Source organism: Scheffersomyces stipitis, chromosome 8, assembly GCF_000209165.1.
Source record: "Scheffersomyces stipitis CBS 6054 chromosome 8, complete sequence".
Classification (NCBI taxonomy): Eukaryota; Fungi; Ascomycota; class Pichiomycetes; order Serinales; family Debaryomycetaceae; genus Scheffersomyces; species Scheffersomyces stipitis.
The window spans coordinates 422,232-439,741 of NC_009048.1; the positions used below are offsets into that span (position 1 = coordinate 422,232).

At 40.2% G+C, this 17,510-nt stretch overlaps 9 protein-coding genes across 9 annotated transcripts; 5 read left to right on the plus strand and 4 right to left on the minus strand. All coding sequences in view use genetic code 12, as the record gives it.

Moving 5' to 3' along the window:
• Positions 1-741: 741 nt before the first annotated feature.
• PICST_74165 (predicted protein) lies at positions 742-1,720 on the minus strand. The gene has a single exon (XM_001386631.1). The coding sequence runs from the start codon at positions 1,701-1,703 to the stop codon at positions 876-878; it is 828 nt and encodes a 275-aa protein (XP_001386668.1). The 5' UTR covers positions 1,704-1,720; the 3' UTR covers positions 742-875.
• A 240-nt stretch (positions 1,721-1,960) lies between these two features.
• Positions 1,961-4,918, minus strand: ACF4 (endo-1,3-beta-glucanase Daughter Specific Expression 4; the record flags this gene model as incomplete). The annotated part of the gene is made up of 2 exons (XM_001386632.1): positions 1,961-4,386; positions 4,435-4,918. The coding sequence occupies 2 exons, from the start codon at positions 4,916-4,918 to the stop codon at positions 1,961-1,963; spliced, it is 2,910 nt and encodes a 969-aa protein (XP_001386669.2).
• A 2,025-nt stretch (positions 4,919-6,943) lies between these two features.
• Positions 6,944-7,732, plus strand: SDH2 (succinate dehydrogenase subunit; the record flags this gene model as incomplete). The annotated part of the gene is made up of 1 exon (XM_001386438.1): positions 6,944-7,732. One exon carries the CDS (start codon positions 6,944-6,946, stop codon positions 7,730-7,732), a length of 789 nt encoding a protein of 262 aa, XP_001386475.1.
• Positions 7,733-9,165: 1,433 nt separating this feature from the next.
• On the plus strand, positions 9,166-10,302 carry FDH1.2 (formate dehydrogenase-like protein; the record flags this gene model as incomplete). Its single annotated transcript, XM_001386439.1, has 1 exon — positions 9,166-10,302. The coding sequence occupies one exon, from the start codon at positions 9,166-9,168 to the stop codon at positions 10,300-10,302; it is 1,137 nt and encodes a 378-aa protein (XP_001386476.1).
• Positions 10,303-11,519: 1,217 nt separating this feature from the next.
• FDH1.1 (dehydrogenase-like protein) lies at positions 11,520-12,813 on the plus strand. Its single transcript, XM_001386440.1, has one exon. The coding sequence runs from the start codon at positions 11,543-11,545 to the stop codon at positions 12,680-12,682; it is 1,140 nt and encodes a 379-aa protein (XP_001386477.1). The 5' UTR covers positions 11,520-11,542; the 3' UTR covers positions 12,683-12,813.
• Positions 12,814-12,900: 87 nt separating this feature from the next.
• Positions 12,901-14,250, plus strand: PICST_33767 (predicted protein; the record flags this gene model as incomplete). Its single annotated transcript, XM_001386441.1, has 1 exon — positions 12,901-14,250. The coding sequence occupies one exon, from the start codon at positions 12,901-12,903 to the stop codon at positions 14,248-14,250; it is 1,350 nt and encodes a 449-aa protein (XP_001386478.2).
• A 277-nt stretch (positions 14,251-14,527) lies between these two features.
• PICST_50992 (mitochondrial 54S ribosomal protein YmL44) lies at positions 14,528-14,806 on the minus strand (the record flags this gene model as incomplete). Its single annotated transcript, XM_001386633.1, has 1 exon — positions 14,528-14,806. The coding sequence occupies one exon, from the start codon at positions 14,804-14,806 to the stop codon at positions 14,528-14,530; it is 279 nt and encodes a 92-aa protein (XP_001386670.2).
• Positions 14,807-14,966: 160 nt separating this feature from the next.
• PICST_79927 (predicted protein) lies at positions 14,967-16,213 on the minus strand. Its single transcript, XM_001386634.1, has one exon. It carries the CDS (start codon positions 15,850-15,852, stop codon positions 15,112-15,114), a length of 741 nt encoding a protein of 246 aa, XP_001386671.2. The 5' UTR covers positions 15,853-16,213; the 3' UTR covers positions 14,967-15,111.
• A 287-nt stretch (positions 16,214-16,500) lies between these two features.
• PICST_63959 (predicted protein) lies at positions 16,501-17,268 on the plus strand (the record flags this gene model as incomplete). Its single annotated transcript, XM_001386442.1, has 2 exons — positions 16,501-16,750; positions 16,775-17,268. Coding segments are annotated over 2 exons (744 nt in total), but the record flags the coding sequence as incomplete, so codon positions are not given.
• Between the last annotated feature and the right edge of the window lie 242 nt (positions 17,269-17,510).

Genomic DNA, 17,510 nt, shown 5'->3' on the forward strand with positions numbered 1-17,510 from the left:
AGTGGCTATGACTTTGTCAATTACTGCAAACAAAATGATCCTCCAGCGGAACATGTTCGAAGTTGTGATGAATATGATCCAAGAAAGTTTGATACCCTCACTGGCTTCAACCTTCCACATTCTCTTGTCAAGGAGCTCTGCTTTACGATCGAGAGTTCTTTACAAAGATTGGGAGGTTCGCAGCTTTTGAACGAATGGATTGCGTTGTATGGTCCCGTTCCTGAGGGTGATCCAAAAGCTCAGAGATACAGAAATAGTATAAAGAGAAGGAAACTAGATGAAGACAATGTAAAGGAAGATCGACAAACGCAGCAACAGCAACAGCCACATGTTCAAAAACAGCCCCAACAGCAGCAGGTTCCTTCCGTAAACATGAATATCCCAACACAGCCTTTAGCTCCGATTCAAAATCCAATCCCTAATTCACAATTGAACGGTCTTTTGAACGAGAACTATGGTACTCCGAAATTCAGTCCTGGTTCATTAATTCCTATGGACCAAAATATGGACGACATCTTTTCCAAAATCACAAATAGACCTGATAATAATTCTTTCAATCTCCCCACTTACAATTTCCCTAGTGTATCATCGACTCCAAATGTCACATTTGAAAGTGAACCTAATCTCATAACGATTCAGGACAACTTCGAAAATGCTATGGAAAACTACTACGCTCTTGATGACCCCTACTTTGAAATTTTTAACGAATCTACGCTCAACCAATTGATCGATACATTTGATCAACAAAAATAAAATAAAATTATAGCAAAAGATTATATATCTAATTTAGGAATCGTTTATCATTGTACTCATTAAGCATTGTACTCGTAACATAAATGTAATTGTCGTTTAGTTGTAGTGTGCAATCGTTTATCTTAGGCTTCCTTCTGGTAAACTATTTCACCACCTTGCATGGTGAAGTAGCCTTCTTCATCATCAGCAAATTCAGTCCAAGCTTGAATGATCTCTTGTTTCTTCTTTTTGTTTGTTTCTTCATCGCCGACTTTGAGATTCTCGCCAGAATTCTGGATTCTGTTGATGCTTCCTTTCGCTGAGAAAGCTCTTGCAGCTGCATCCGAAACACACCAGATCCAAGCTGACGCCTTGATGTTTTCACTAATATAACCAGCCTTGATAGCCTTGGACTTCAACGATCTACCAGCTCTGGTGTCCGTAGATTTAGCTGCCTTGCTGGTGAACCAGAATCGCAAAGTATCTTCGTACTTCTGAGGGAAGATTGTAGTTGACTCCAAGTCAGCATCACGAACACAAACAAAGCCGTTAGGTTTGGTTACTCTTTTAAGCTCTTTGAGACCAGCAATGGGATCCTCCAAGTGAATAACCACCTGGTGAGCATACACTACATCAAAAGAGTTGTCTTCAAAGGGCAATTGATAGATTGAGCCAATCTGGAACTTGACATTGTCAACCTTTTTTCCCTGTGCAGCCAACTTGGCCTTGTTTTCGTTGGCTAAATCGATCAATTCCTCCGTAGGCTCAACGCCAATGATCTCACCTCCTTCCACATAGTTGGCAAAGTCCAAGGTGATTGATCCTGGACCACAACCAACATCCAAAAGCTTGTGGTTGGGCTCAAGAATAGGAATCACAAAACCAGCGCTGTTTGAAACCGTTCTTGACGCATGTGTATCTGAGATTGCCTTGTTGAATCCGTTTTTATAGTAAGATTGATCCTGTACCATTTTACTGCTGAAACTATCGTTGATGTTAATTAAATTAAAGAGTCCGGAAAGTGAAAAAGTGAAAAAGTGAAAAATCTACCTATTATATATATGGAACCACCAGAAGATGTGCTCGGTGTTATTCGGGATTAAAATGCAGCGGAACGCTCTATGCCATATTGGCTAGAAACGGTTGCGAAAATATGTCAATTCAGTCCAAAAATAGAAAGACTCAAATGAAATTAAAGCCGTTCAGCTCCGTTAACGTGCGGACCAGTCTAAGAAGAGGCATTCATAACTCCAGCACTGAAGGCCAAGGCCCAAGTTCTACTTTGTCCATTGTCCAACCAGCTGGACTTGAACGAGCTCGCAGAGAAAAAGTTCCAGGCACTCTTTGGATCGAAAAGGGCCTGGTTTAGACGTAAGATCCCTGTCCAGCCACTGTTTACTTTACTCAAGAACTTGGATATCTGGCTGTTCCATTCCTCTTTTGTATATGCCGGGCCACGAATAAGTGACGATGCCGGCGTGATAGGCAACATGTGAATTCCATGTACGTATTCGGGATTCTTGTCTGGGCTTCCGAAATAAGTGGTGTAGTCTATCTTGTTTTCAAAGAAGATTCCACTAACCTTGTTGCCTAGTATCTGAGAAGGTTCGACTTTGTTGGTGCTGGTGTAAAGCATATATTTGTTCATAGCTCTGGCCAGTACGGCCAACATCAAATCGCCTGTTGATTCCATACGTTTATTTCCAGTAACTTTGCCCCACAACTTAAGACCGTAGGCAAAGTTGTAGTCTTCAGAACTGGATTCTTCGTTCTTACCATCTCCAGAAGCGAATAAACCTGCTGCCCATGAGTGGCCAGAGAACCAGTCGTACATTCTGAAAACCGGGAAGTTGGGGTCGGAAGTAGATGGATTGCTAACATCACGAACCAATGCATTAACCCATGGTTGTTGATCTTTAGCCCAAGTACCGCCGTATTTCTTGTCGACATAACCGATTATGGCTGCTGCATGGATGAAGTAGCCGTAGTGAAAGTGATGGTCATTGTAGTAGCCAGAACCAAAGTCGGCTCCAGTGTCACCGTTGTTGTTACAGGTGGATGTAATACCGAAGTATCTGGTATCGTACATCAAAGGATAGTATTGCTTGTTGTTTCTGAACTGGGCGAATGTATCTTTCAATGTAGCCAACAACGACTTGGCTAACTTCTGGTCACCGATGATATCATTTACAACAAATAAGATATAAGCAAATTTGTCTAATACCTTTCCAGAGTAATAGTTGGAGTTCTGGGACATCACTAAGGTCTTGATATCTACAGACAACTCCAGGTTAGCAGCAGCAGCTATAGTCTTTAATTGGGCAGCAGTATATGTTATGGCCTTGCTTCCTACACTTTGAGTCCAAGGCAAGAACTGGACATTGGTGTTTAATTTTTCTGACAAGTTGATGTTGTTGATGACATAGCCCTTCATATCTCCCTTGGTTGTAGACGTCAAAGTCATACCGGTATTGTATGATTTTGTATCAGATTTCAATGATTCAACATGATGGGGATAGAGGAAGACTACGGGCCTACCAGAAATGGACTTACCCAGAGTGACATAGTTGAATTGGTAGTCCGCAGAAGTGCCTCCATTTCCAGTGGCCTTGATATTACACTGAGTTGGGTACATTCCGGCAGCTTCATCATAGTAAGTGTTGTGGGCAGCTGTTGCTGCAATGGCATACTGAATAATGAGACCGTTAATAGCTTTGGAACCCACAATCTTATTATTGTTGCTAACAGAAAGCTTGAAACTGGAAATAGACTGGCCACTTGGAATCTTCACATAGATAAGATATTGCACTCCGTTGAAAAGCGTGGCTCTATAACGCAACAAGTTTGCTTTGTTAAGAGTGGACGACGATTCTTGTGCAAGCTTACTGAATCCAACGCCAGAGTTGATTTGAGGAATCAAATTTCCGTGGTAGATGGAAGTGACAAAACCCATGCCTTGGACAATGGGAATTTCTACGTAATTAGCAGAAATATCTCCATTCGTGGAAAGCTTGACATTTACAGACATTACCCTCATGACAGAAACGTGCATCTTGATACCAGATGTAAAGGCAGTGGCGGATACAATCATTTCGTTCAAGTGTATCGGATTGAAGTAGTACGAGGCTGAGCTGGGGTTGTTGGTGTTTTGAGTTCCAAACACTCTTCTGCTGGCAATGGTTCTCTGAACTCCAAATCCGTAGTAACCAGATTTTACGAAAGCTAAATTGAATGGCTGGGCGTAAACTGTATCGGTTTGTGGACCGAGGAACAAATTGGAGTAGAACTTGTTGGTTTGGTAAGGTTGTCCATCATTGGTAGCACCTGCGGGGAGAGCTAACGGCAAGTTCTGTCTCTTGAAAGTTAAGGTTGTTTTAGCAGTAGAAATCGGTTGAAAGATGTCTCCAGTGAAACCATTGGCATTTGAAACAGTAACTAGAGCCATTACTGGAGCTGCAAATGCAAAGAAAACTGGCAGAAGAGAAGAAGAGCTTTCTGAAATTATGCTGGAAGAGACCGTAGAAACATTCTGTGGTGCAGCCGAAGTAGAAATTGTGGACAGCTCCAACGAAGATGACTCAACTTCACTGCTATAGGCTAAAGACTGTGAAATGTAAGAACTATTCTCAGAGGAGTAAGAAGAATAGCCAGATTCTCTGATGGGAATATATGTCTGGGTAGAGTTGTTTGAAGAAATGGAACTTGAGGAATTGGTGTATCTTACACTACTTATCTGAGCTGCTGATGTTGCGATACTAGATGAGTTTGATGTTGAAGTGACCGGATATGAAGATACTAAAGCGATTGTGTCAGCTTGGGCAATAACTTCAGCAGAAGAAGAAACGTAACTAGACAGCTCTTCAGATGTGCTGGTTAAAACCTTTGCGTTAGCAGGTATAGTTCCGTTTGTCACTGAACTGGTGAAAGTTACAGTTGTCGAAGTAGTATATTCGCTGAAGAAATCAGATTCCGAGGCATTTGCAATCAAAGTAGTTGAGAGAAGAATACCTTGGGTTAATGTCCTCGTGTCTATGGAATATTCCAAAGACTTGGAAATGTACAATCCTCCAAGCGCAAGAGGATTTCTCATAGTGGAACTTATCGCTTCTGAAGATTCAAAAGGGAGAACTTCTGGTGTAACCCTGGCAATATAGATAATTGTAGTGGTTGTGGGTACTTGAGGCATACAAGTCGGAGCTGAAGGACCTTCGTCGTCTTCTTGCTCTGCTTCAAGATCGTATTCTTCATCTTCAGCATCCTCTTCGTTACTAATATATGGTTGCGAAAGCAAGTTAGGGCTCTTTTCGCAGCCATCGCAACCGTAGCTCACTATTTCTGTAGTTAATGTCTCTGACTCGGTATAGTAGTGCAAAACTGTACCTGAGTCATCCACAGAAGTTGACGTCTTTTTAAGGTAATTAACAAACGTAGTTGCTAGCGTAGTAGCTTCTGGTTGTGGGATTTCATTTGGCTCATAGACAAAAACCACTTTGATTCCCTGTGTTTCTTCGGGCTGCGAGCTGTTCACTTGAGCGTCGAATACATCATCAAGCTTATTTTGAAAGCATACGGGGAGTACCGTTTTTGTTTCTGTCACAGTAGTTGTAGTTGCAACTGAGTCTTCTGCCAGATCCAGGGTATTTGCGAGGATGCAGGCCACTAGGAAGGCTAGCAGCTGCAAGGAAGACACTTTCATTTGGCAGTATTGGAGATAAATATACTGTCAAACGAAGAAAAAGACAGAAGTTTTGACATGATGAAAATTGGATCTCCAGTGGATTTAATAGATATCGAGATCTGCTGGATTAAACTATCTTTCTATAAAATATTCACGAAGTGCTAATGTTCGGGTCAAAAATAATGCAGTAAAAGCAAAATACGAGATGCTCGCCTTATGCAAGACGCGCTAAGTCGCACAAGAGTGTTAAAAATATGCATATCGCACAGCGTAACGGGAGCCAGCCATCTTCAGTAGAGTCACAAGACGCAAAGGTTATTGAGCTAGCCAGCAAAGAATGCAGAATACAATGCAAATAAGATGTCGAACCAGTAGCAAAATCAAGATCACAACAGAAATCAGATCAGAAATCAAGTTTACTGCGTGTGTTTGACATTTAATTGCATTTTTTGAATGCATGCAATAAATATTCGGCACACCATAGTGCGGAGATTACAAAGAAAACACTTCTTCTTACGAAGAGAACAAAGAGAACAACGATCTACATGTAAACAAAGACAATATGAGGAGGGCACATCTAGCCGTTGTCATATATGGGATAGTTGCGTGGAAAAATTGATAACTAGGCTGAAATTGTATTGATTCTCAATAAAAATTAGATTTGTAGAAATCGCAAAATTGTAGCGAAAATTACAAAATAAAAAGTGTGTGAATTTAACCTTGCAAAATATATATCCAATTAATCTTCAATAAAGCACTTTCAACAAGAGTTAACCATTCCTACTACAGTAGCCTTAGTATATAAGACAATTAAACGGAGCACTGATTCTCAATTGTATACAAAGAGAGTGGTTAGACTATCTCGCAAGAAAAATAGTGCTGCGCTAGAGCCTAAAACTGGCTGCTAGAGCAAATTGAAATCGCAAGATATTGCAAAGAAACAGAGAAAGTGTCAAATTAGCCAAATGTTTAGAAACATGTCAAAGCGTTTCAAATGGTGTGTTTCCTAGCTAGATCTGGTCTCTATCTGATCCAGTAGCACTGTACGCTTGAGCCAGATCCATTCCTGCTCATAAGTGACCTGGTAGCGCCGACTCGCGGGCTCGGAGCTTCAGGGTTTACTCGGAAGCGATATTTAGGGGATGGAGGGAAGGGGAAGTAAGAGACGAGAAAACCATACAGAATAAAGAGAAAAATGAAGCCAAAGCAGAAGAAAGAAACACCAGTAGTGTTAACACCTATGTGAGAGCAAATATCATCTTCATAACCACGGAAGCAAAATTGTTTTGGTCCATTTTCCAACCATTTCGAGATTATCACGTGACGCGATGTACAGCCAATCACGCTGCGACAATTTGTAAACTGCGCTCCCCCGGGAAATTCAGCCGGGTAAATTTTTTCCTCAGTGCTTTAAAATCTATACAAAAGAATCTGGAGAACACACTTTTTCTTTAGTAGTTCAATTTAGTTTGATATTGAAGTTCAATTTTTTTGAGTCTATTGAAGTTCACATCATTAATATCAACGGCTACGATGTTCAGATCTGTTTTGCGTTTCCAACAGCCAACCAGAGCTTTTGTGAGAGGTTTGGCTACTTCGGCTGAAAAGACTTCAAGAATCAAGAGTTTCCAGATCTACAGATGGAATCCAGACACACCAGAAGTGGCTCCCACTATGCAGAAGTACGATATAGACTTGAACGACTGTGGTCCCATGGTTCTAGATGCGATCTTGAAGATCAAGAACGAGCAGGATTCAACCTTGACGTTCAGAAGATCGTGTCGTGAAGGTATCTGTGGTTCGTGTGCCATGAACATTGGAGGCAGAAACACCTTGGCCTGTTTGTGTCGTATAGACACCGACACTTCGAAGGATTTGAAGATCTACCCATTGCCTCACATGTTTGTAGTGAGAGACTTGGTACCAGACTTGACCCACTTCTACAAGCAATACAAATCCATTCAGCCATATTTACAGAGAGACACACCTCCAACTGACGGTAGAGAGAACTTGCAGTCAATTGAAGACAGAGCTAAGTTGGATGGTTTGTACGAGTGTATCCTCTGTGCCTGTTGTTCTACTTCGTGTCCTTCTTACTGGTGGAACCAACAGCAATACTTGGGTCCAGCCGTGTTGATGCAGGCCTACAGATGGTTGATCGACTCCAGAGACGAAGCCTCCAAGATCAGAAGAGAAATGTTGCAGAACTCAATGTCGTTGTACAGATGCCACACCATCATGAACTGCTCGAGAACATGTCCTAAGGGCTTGAACCCGGGTAAGGCCATTGCCGAGATCAAGAAGCAGTTGGCTTTTGATTAGTTCATTTCATTTCCAAAACCTAAAATCAAAAAGACTGAACCGTATCGAAGTGATCTCATTCGCATTTGTCATATTGTAGTCTCAGATGTCTATATCTACGCTATAGTATATTTTAAATTATAGTAAGCTATAGGTTTCTCTGAGCACATAGTACCACACTTCGGTGCCTACGAGCTTTTGTGATTTTTACCTTTATGTTTCTATTTATTACTTATTTATTGTCATATTCAATACTTTGCATGCATCCAACTGTCGTAGACTTCATCTTCAATAAATGCTTATGGTAGATTTCTGTTTCGCTGACGTAATCTTCCTGTAACATCTTTTTGTTGCGCTCTCACTGGCCAAAGCGCATTTTCCGGGGCCGAGCCATTCCATCCACTCACGGCCAAGTCCAATTGCAATACTACCCTATTAAGTCTACTAGCAAAAGTTGCTACCCTCTGTTGGAATTGAAATTATAGTTCAATGCCATGCAATTGAACTTGTCCGTGATCCGGACAATTGAACTTCCGGGAATACTTTGCGCAAGTTGGTCTCTGTGAAAAACTTAGAAATTCTCTATACACACAGAAGCACACATTTATTTACGTTAACTTCTCCATTCTCACCGTGCCTCCTATACTTGCTTTATTCTCCGCTCCAAGCTATTCATTATTCTATCTAAAACCACACATTCCTCCGTATTGAGTGAAAAAGTCCCTATTTCTCTCACGTGACCAAATACTCCCCACAAATATTACCATTTTGGGTCGTGGCCATCCTTAATCCGAGCCATTTCCCTGTCAACCAATGGGCCAATTACTGCAATCCAGGGGCAATAAGGGGTCTCATTCTGCAATAGGATTTTCCGAGTCTGGGGAATTGAACCAGGATGCATAGGAAATAGAAGCTTGAAGCTGTTTTCCGAGAAATTAAACTATATCGCTCGGATAGTCCAACCAATGTAAAAGCACTGCCTTTTATTATTTGGCTTACGATTGTCGTTTAAGTTGTAAACAGGAAAGTACAATAGACTCGGACGTGCTTAACTCCATATTCGACCAAACAGTGCAAATTTTAATCACTCCTTGCTCCAGGAATTATTGTCTCGATTGGGGTGAGCGGGGTGTCTTGGGTATAACAATCGTCAGACACAATGAAATTGATCCCTGTCCATACACAGCTCCACTTTGACACTGTTGGACTTAACCTAACTGATCGTTTGGGTGCAACTCATCCCCCACCATAGGGATAATTATTTCTCGTTTAAGATCATTCGTTTTTGGATAGTTTATCCCGAGATGCAATTGTATAAATAGCAAAGAAATAGCAGTTCATAATTGATAATTCGTAGATCTCAAGTACGCACTACTTAAGTTCTGTTCAACTATACTAGTAGTTGTATTTTCAATTGTACTGTAGACACAACTCACACGACTCAATTATCAACCATGGCTAAAGGAAAGGTTTTGTTGGTTCTTTATGAAGGTGGCTCCCATGCCAAAGAAGTTCCAGCTTTGCTTGGATGTTTGGAAAACGAATTAGGAATTCGTAAGTTCGTGGAAGACAATGGTTATGAATTGGTAACTACATCCGATAAAGACCCAGAGCCAACCTCTCAAGTGGACAAGGAACTTGCTGATGCTGAAATCGTCATCACCACCCCTTTCTTCCCTGCCTACATCACCAAGACAAGAATTGCGAAGGCTCCTAACTTGAAGATTGCCATCACTGCTGGTGTTGGTTCTGACCACGTTGATCTTAACGCAGCCAACGAAAGAAAGATCACTGTCACTGAAGTCACTGGCTCTAATGTTGTTTCTGTAGCTGAACATGTGATCATGACAATCTTGGTTTTGATCAGAAATTTTGTTCCAGCTCATCTTCAGGCTATCGGAGATCAATGGGATATTGCCGGAGCAGCCAAACAAGAATATGACTTAGAAGATAAGGTGATTTCTACTGTTGGTGCTGGAAGAATCGGTTTCCGTGTCTTGGAAAGATTGATTGCTTTCAATCCAAAGAAGTTGTACTACTACGACTACCAGGAATTACCAGCTGAAGCTATTCAGAAGTTGAACGATGTTTCCAAGATCCTCAATGGTAGAGACAACATTGTCGAAAGAGTTGAAAGTCTTGAAGAAATGGTTTCGAAGTCTGATGTCGTCACCATTAACTGTCCATTGCATGAAAAGTCCAAGGGCTTGTTCAACAAGGAATTGATTTCAAAGATGAAGAAGGGATCTTATTTGGTGAACACTGCTAGAGGTGCTATCTGTATCGAGCAGGATGTTGCAGATGCTGTGAATTCAGGACATATTGCTGGTTATGGTGGTGATGTCTGGTTCCCACAACCTGCTCCAAAGACTCATCCTTGGAGATCAATGAAGAATGATTTTGGTGGAGGTAATGCAATGACTCCACATGTCTCCGGAACTTCTCTTGACGCTCAAGCTAGATATGCCGCCGGTGTCAAGGATATCTTAAAGGAATACTTCGCTGGAACCCACAATTACAGACCCCAAGATGTTATTGTCATTGACGGTGACTATGCCACTAAAGCATATGGACAAAGAAACAAAAAGTGAAGTGCTGGCTGCTTGGCTAATTTCTAGATTGATTTATGTATTTCGTATCTGGTGAACTAAAATTTCTTGTCGTTTGAAAGTTGAATTCCATGTTTAAGTGTTGTATCATTCGTTGTAGGCAAGTATACAATCTAGTAGATTCATTATCAAAGAACTTTATCATGGCTAATAGTAGCGAGTTTATCCCATCTTCAAAATAAATGTTTTCCGGCCAATGGAAAGTACAAACAAACAGGGGAAATAACTGAGAGAATTTTGACAGTTTTTAATCTTATTGAGTCAATTCTGTTTCGATTTTTATGTTCATACATCTAACAATCCCTCTAGTGGCATATCTTCTGGAAGCAGCTTAATCTCATTTTGGAAATTCCTCTTGAACGCTGCTTTTTGCGGCAATTCGCGCGGAATAGAGTTGCAAAATACTACAAACTGAAGCATACAGCAGCACAACTTCCGCAATGATTGAACCCGAGAAACTTCTTCTAGACAATTCCAGCGTGTACACGGTTGGAACGGACCAATTGAGTTGCAACTAAGTTGTGAAATTGGGAATGTTGGTAAATTGTTGAGAAATTTGCTTTTTTCTCTGTGATCAGTTTACCAGGCTTATATTTGATCAGATGGAAAGATCGGGAAGTGAAACGTAAATCGGAACCTTGCTACCCGACTTCAAAAATTGCAGAATGACATCACTGGAAATCGAATCCACCAAGAAGTACAATTTAAGCCAAAAATAACCCCTCCTATTCCTGCTAATTATAAAAGTCAAAAAAGACGCAATAAATGGCTATCAAGCTGCTTCCCGCCTGATTGGCTTTCTAGAGTCATGAAAATAACAACCGACATGGAAATCTCTATACAGCAGACGCTGACCCAAAGTGGAAATGTTTTTAGGCTGTAATCCGATTGCAAAATACTGATAGCCGGTATAATCTCTCAAACTGTCTTGTAATTATGTACCCCACAAAAGCCGCAACTGTATGCTTGCAAAATAAATCTCTCGGAAGCTAATAAAAAACAGTCACCAAAGTGATGTAGGTCTTTACCTCCAATCATGAAAAGAATAGAGATGTAATGATTCCACTGTTTCCGAAACCAACTCTGGAAATCCTATATAAGTAGTCGAGGATGTCCATCTTCCATTCAATTCTTTTCTTCTTATCATTATCTATCAATTAATCATTTGACTAGATAGCCCCAAGCATTCCGCACTCAATTTTTCACTCCCCCAATTTTCACTATGTCCAAAGGTAAGGTTTTGTTGGTTCTCTACCAAGGTGGCGAACATGCCAGACAAGAAAAGAAGTTATTAGGTTGCGCCGAAAACGAATTAGGAATTCGTAAGTTTGTCGAAGACAACGGTTATGAATTGGTGACCACCTCGAACAAGGACCCAGAACCAAACTCGGTTCTTGACAAGGAACTTGCTGACGCCGAAATCGTCATCACCACTCCTTTCTTCCCTGGTTACATTACCAAAACCAGAATTGCAAAGGCTCCAAAGTTGAAGATTGCCATCACTGCTGGTGTTGGTTCTGACCACGTTGATCTTAACGCAGCCAACGAAAGAAAGATCACTGTTGCTGAAGTCACCGGTTCCAACGTGCAATCTGTTGCTGAACATGTTCTCATGACCATGTTGGTTTTGGTAAGAAATTTCGTCCCAGGCCATCAACAAGCCATTTCTGGTCAGTGGGATATTGCTGGCGCTGCAAAGCAAGAATTCGACATGGAAGACAAAGTCTTCTCAACAGTTGGCGCTGGTAGAATTGGTTACCGTGTCTTGGAAAGATTGATTGCATTTAACCCCAAGAAGTTGTACTACTACGACTACCAAGACTTGCCAGTTGAAGCAGTTCAGAAGTTGAACGAAGTTTCCAAGATCCTCAATGGTAGAGACAACATTGTCGAAAGAGTTGAAAGTCTTGAAGAAATGGTTTCGAAGTCTGATGTCGTCACCATTAACTGTCCATTGCATGAAAAGTCCAAGGGCTTGTTCAACAAGGAATTGATTTCAAAGATGAAGAAGGGATCTTATTTGGTCAACACTGCTAGAGGTGCCATCTGTGTTGCAGAAGATGTAGCTGCCGCACTTGAATCTGGTCACTTGGCTGGCTACGGTGGTGATGTCTGGAACCAACAGCCTGCTCCTGCTGACCATCCATGGAGATCTATGACTAATCCATATGGCTACGGTAATGCCATGACACCACATGTCTCTGGTACCTCTCTTGATGCCCAGGCAAGATATTCCGAAGGAGTCAAAAACATCTTGAAAGAGTACTTCTCTGGAAGAGAGAACTACAGACCTCAAGATGTAATTGTCATCGACGGTGATTATGCTACCAAATCCTATGGTCAAAGAAATTTAATCGCCTGAAAATTCAACGAATGTTGTTTACGTTTTTGTTTTAGATCCCTTTATTATTCACTAGTTTTTTTGCTATTCGAGTTTTTATCTAGTGATTGAATAACTTTATATATGAAATTTGATGAACCTTTTAAGACTTGACTAATTTTTCGCAGCAATTCTTGCATAAATAATAGTGTCAAAAATCCAACTCTAATTTTTTAAAATTTATCTCTTCTTTGCGAGGAATGAACTCAATAGCCTTGTCTATAATCGAGAAGCTAACGACAAGCTACTTAAGAGGATTAGAGACAAAGGATCAAGATTCGTCATTAAAAAGAAACAAAGAAGATGTCCATCTAGCCAAATATCTTGCAAAGGATTCCGTCATATTCGACCAACTGCCATCTGAATTACTTTACTTCAGCTTAATAAAAGAAAAAGAAAAATCGGAAATACTCTTCGAAGATAAGAGTGCCTTGAAACAGGTGAATGTTCCATTGGAACAGTCGAAGAAAGTCGCAAATAAACAAAAACAAGGAAAGAAAAAGAAGAATAGTAAAAATCATGAAAAGGATGTAAGCCAGTTGATTGGAGGAAGTTTGAGTTATGGGTACGAACAATTTAGCCCTCCCAAGCAAGAGGAAATATATCTGTTGGAAAATATGCTTCGAGCTATTGAATATCTCGTGAGAGAAAAAGGCAAACCATTGGAAGATTTCAAAATGCTTTCCCTAAGAAGAAATTTACATTTATTAATGACTATTCCCATTTCAAAGCAAACAACCAGCTTTAATCTTATCTACTGGAACGGTCTCATATTCCTTTCATATGATTGGAAATCATCTGAGAAATCAAAAGAAACCAGAAAAGAAAATGCCAGCGATAAGAGAGCCGATAACTTAAGACTTCTTCAGTATACTGGATTTGCATTTGAGAGGCTCATCACATCATCACCGGCACTGGTGAGTTTCGATGATAATAGTATCACTTCTTTCTACAGCTTGGTCAGCCACAAAGTGGGTGAAATTCCTATCCATTTTACAGCAGAGATAGATGCATGCAAGGATATTACAAAGGACGGACTCTCCAACTACATTGAATTGAAGGCTAGAGCAATCCCTTCCGGTCCCAAAGGGAGAGCCAATAGCTCCTTTCAAAGGAAGCTACTTTCAGCTTATTGTCAAAACAAGCTAATTGGAAGCCAGAATCTTGTAATAGGATTCCGTTCTCCAGAATTGAAGGTATCGTCTATTAAAAGATATGAGACTAATGAGCTTAACGGCATTATCAATAAAGAACCAGTCTATTTTACAGAAAATTCGACTCTAAACTGCTCCAAAATGGTGAAATGGTACAAACTTGTGATATCATGGATTACGGAACATAACCAAATAACTACTGTAGACCACGATGCCTCAGTTCCATTGGCATATAGACTAGAATTCACTTTGAAAGACAAAGTGATGGAATCGTGCTTGGAAATTAACCCTGTTGAAGAGCAAGACGTCCAGAGTTTGATCAAAGAATTGATTCCACCATGGTTTCAGAAGTTTATGAATGAGAATAAGAATAAGAAACGAAATGACTACAGATAGAAGGTTTAACATGTAAATAATTGTAATAATATGACGCCCATGTCATTCTAGAACGACAGGTGATTAAATTTTGCTATGTACAAGTAGGAGACGTCTCCTAAATACTATTGTATAATGTATGCTATGAATGGTTTTAGTTGATCAACTATGTCTTCCATTCAGATTTCGATCTTCTGCCATATAATGTATTAATGTGAATCTTAAACAGAAAGCATCAAGTATGAATTGATAATTTTCATAATTCATGACTATACATGACGAAATATGATCTGGATATTTACTCAGAAATGGCATCCTTGATGGCCAACTTTCTAGAGTGGGTATTGAAGTGGTCTCTCAAATCATTAATGTTCATTTCTGAAGGATCTGCTTCCATCACGAACTTGTCCTTAAATGTAACTTTGATCTCAGGTTTGTCTGTTGATTCCTTAGGTAAGACCTTGTAATCGATTTTGGCTGACAGAGGCACTCTGGCAAGAAATAATCTGGCGGCTCTTCCACCAGCTGAAAAGGGGTCGAATTTCACAGCTACGTTGGCAAAGTACTTCGTTATCATTGCAGAGGCTGGTTTCTAAAGGTGAAGAATTAATTGAAAGTCAGTACCAAATTTTTTTTGAGATTTGAAGATTCTGGTATTTTCGTGTAAATGTGCGAACGCTCGGTGTAAATAAGAGAACCCTAATAGCTATACAATAGTGAGTGCTACAATAAATAGTACTAGAAAGCAATTTAGTATCATATAAGCTATACGATCCATTGGTCTAGTTTCGAACCGTGGATTCTATAAAAATTCGAGACTCAGCCAATAATTGAATAAATTTTCATTGAATGAATTTGGGTGCAATTTTTTGTGCAGCTTATTTAGTTCAATTCTCTCAACTCATGAGACTCAGTCACACCAGCAACTCCAGAAGTAGATACAGCAGCAGTCGGCACTGTGGAGTTGGCAGCCGAGTTCCTGGCTTGGATTCTTTTCTTCATGACCTGCGTATATCTTTCCTTTCTACGTTTTCCCAAGTAGTTAAAAGCTAGATAGCCAATAGGAACATACGCTAGAAGAACAGCTTTGAGTGCCACTTCGTAGATCAGGTCCTCAGCAACAAAAGCAAGACTTAAGAAGATAAGCACCATTTCCGCACCCATGGTGAGTGGAAAAGTTATGTAATGATGGGTATACTGAAGCCAGAAAAGTAACCAAGGCGAACTTCTTGTTTTGGTTCTAAATGCAAGGTAACTGAAGTGGATAAAGTTAGACAAACAGTAGGATAGTATAAGTATGGAGTACGAAGTATGCTTAGCGATTTTAGGATGGGCAAAGATCACACCGTAGCAGATCCATGCCATTCGAATACCATTGGCCAAAGACCAGGCATCTTTGAGGAAAAGTTTCCTATTGCCCAATGAATTCACTACGAAGAATCCAAATAGCGGAAGAAGTGCCACTACGTGAAAGAAATCAGCAATTCCTCCAGGGAGAAATCTTCTACCCACGAGTGGAAGTAGGATTAGCAAGCGAACAAGACAACAGAACCATAATGTTGCCGATACGCAATCGAAGAAAAAGATCAACTTGAGATTCGTGGGAAGTGGATAAAGTGCCATTACAGTGGTATTTGAATTTGATTATGAATTGATTAATGTAGCAATGATCTTTAACGATCTTTGGCTATTTTGTCGAAATAAGACTTTAGAATGCCAATAGTACAATCCTATAGCTGACAATGCTGTGATCTGAATTTTATCAAAAAGACCTACTGTTAAAACTTGATATTGAATGAATTCTGTGATGTTTGATCAGAGCTTGATTTCTCAATGATCTCAATGGTAAATTTAGCTGAAAATCAAACGAATGATGCCTTTAAGAAGAAAGTGAAGTAAATATGAATGAAATCTACCGAAATGGTTGATTTATAAGTTGATAATGAAAAACAAAATTATCTATATATAGCAAGGTTCAAAATAGCGAGAAATGGCGCAGCTTGGACAACAAGTAGCGAGGAATAGCGAGAGAAATGAAAAGTAGTGAGAAAAATAGCGAGAACTCCACCATTCTTTTTGAAGATTCTCGCGACACGGTCTCAGAAGACACGACTTCTGCAATTCTGGACAAACTGCAGATCATTTTTGCTTTTGATCACATGACTGAAAAATTATGATTTATGTAACTTTATATTCGTACGTGTCCATCGATACCACAACCATTCATCGTGGACAAGTCTCTATATCCAGCCGTTATTGAATTTCTTAGCCATGAGATTCTTCTCTATCGGAATAGCGACATTTCTTCTTTTTTCGCTTGTCGTGGCCTCCAACTGGACCCCAGAAGACTACGAAATCTTCTCTCTAAATGACAAAATTAAGAAAGATTTGGGTTCAGACATCACCTTCTATTCGTGGCTAGGTTTGGAAAATGGCCCCAAGGCTACACTCAAGGAGATCTCCAAGGCCTATAGAAAGAAGTCTAGAGCCTTGCATCCTGATAAATACGGCAGTGCTTCTCGTAGTCAGAAAAAGATGGCCGAAGAACGATTCCAAAGATTGTCTCTTGTAGGAAACATTTTAAGAGACCAATCGTTGAAGAAAAGATACGACTATTTCTTGGACAAGGGATTCCCCAAGTGGAGGGGAACTGGTTATTTATACTCAAAGTTCCGTCCAGGTTTTTTGCTTACTATTGCCATTGTCTTCGTCCTTGTAGGGGGATTCCATTTCGTAGCACTCAGAATCAGTAGAAATCAGGATTTCAAGAGAATTTCAGAAATGAAGGAGCAAATGAAGGTCCAGGCTTGGGGTGGATCACAGATTCCACCAACTGACGGAAGCGACAGAAAGGTCATCAACGAAGCCAATGGTAGAGCTTTCAGAGTTAAAAATGATGGAAGAGTGTATTTGATTGACATTGATTCCAACGAAGATGTGATGGAAATCGATGAACACTCCATCAACCGCTATCCTGGCTTCAAAGATTCTTTGTTCTTTAAAGTTCCTGCGTACTTGTGGAATAAGTCGGTTGCAAGAGCCAATGCATCCTTGGCAATAAACACTGATGTGGTATTCGAAAATACTAATAAAGTTGAAGATAAGTCGGAAACCGAACCAAAGAAAAAAAAGAAGTCGAAACCCAAAGGCAACAAGATCGAGCTACCAAACGGCAAAGTGGTGTACTCAAGACCGACAGCCAAATCAAGAAAATGAAAGCCTAGAACTAGCCAATTATGTAATACAGTAGAAATGTACATATTATCACCAATGAGCAAAGT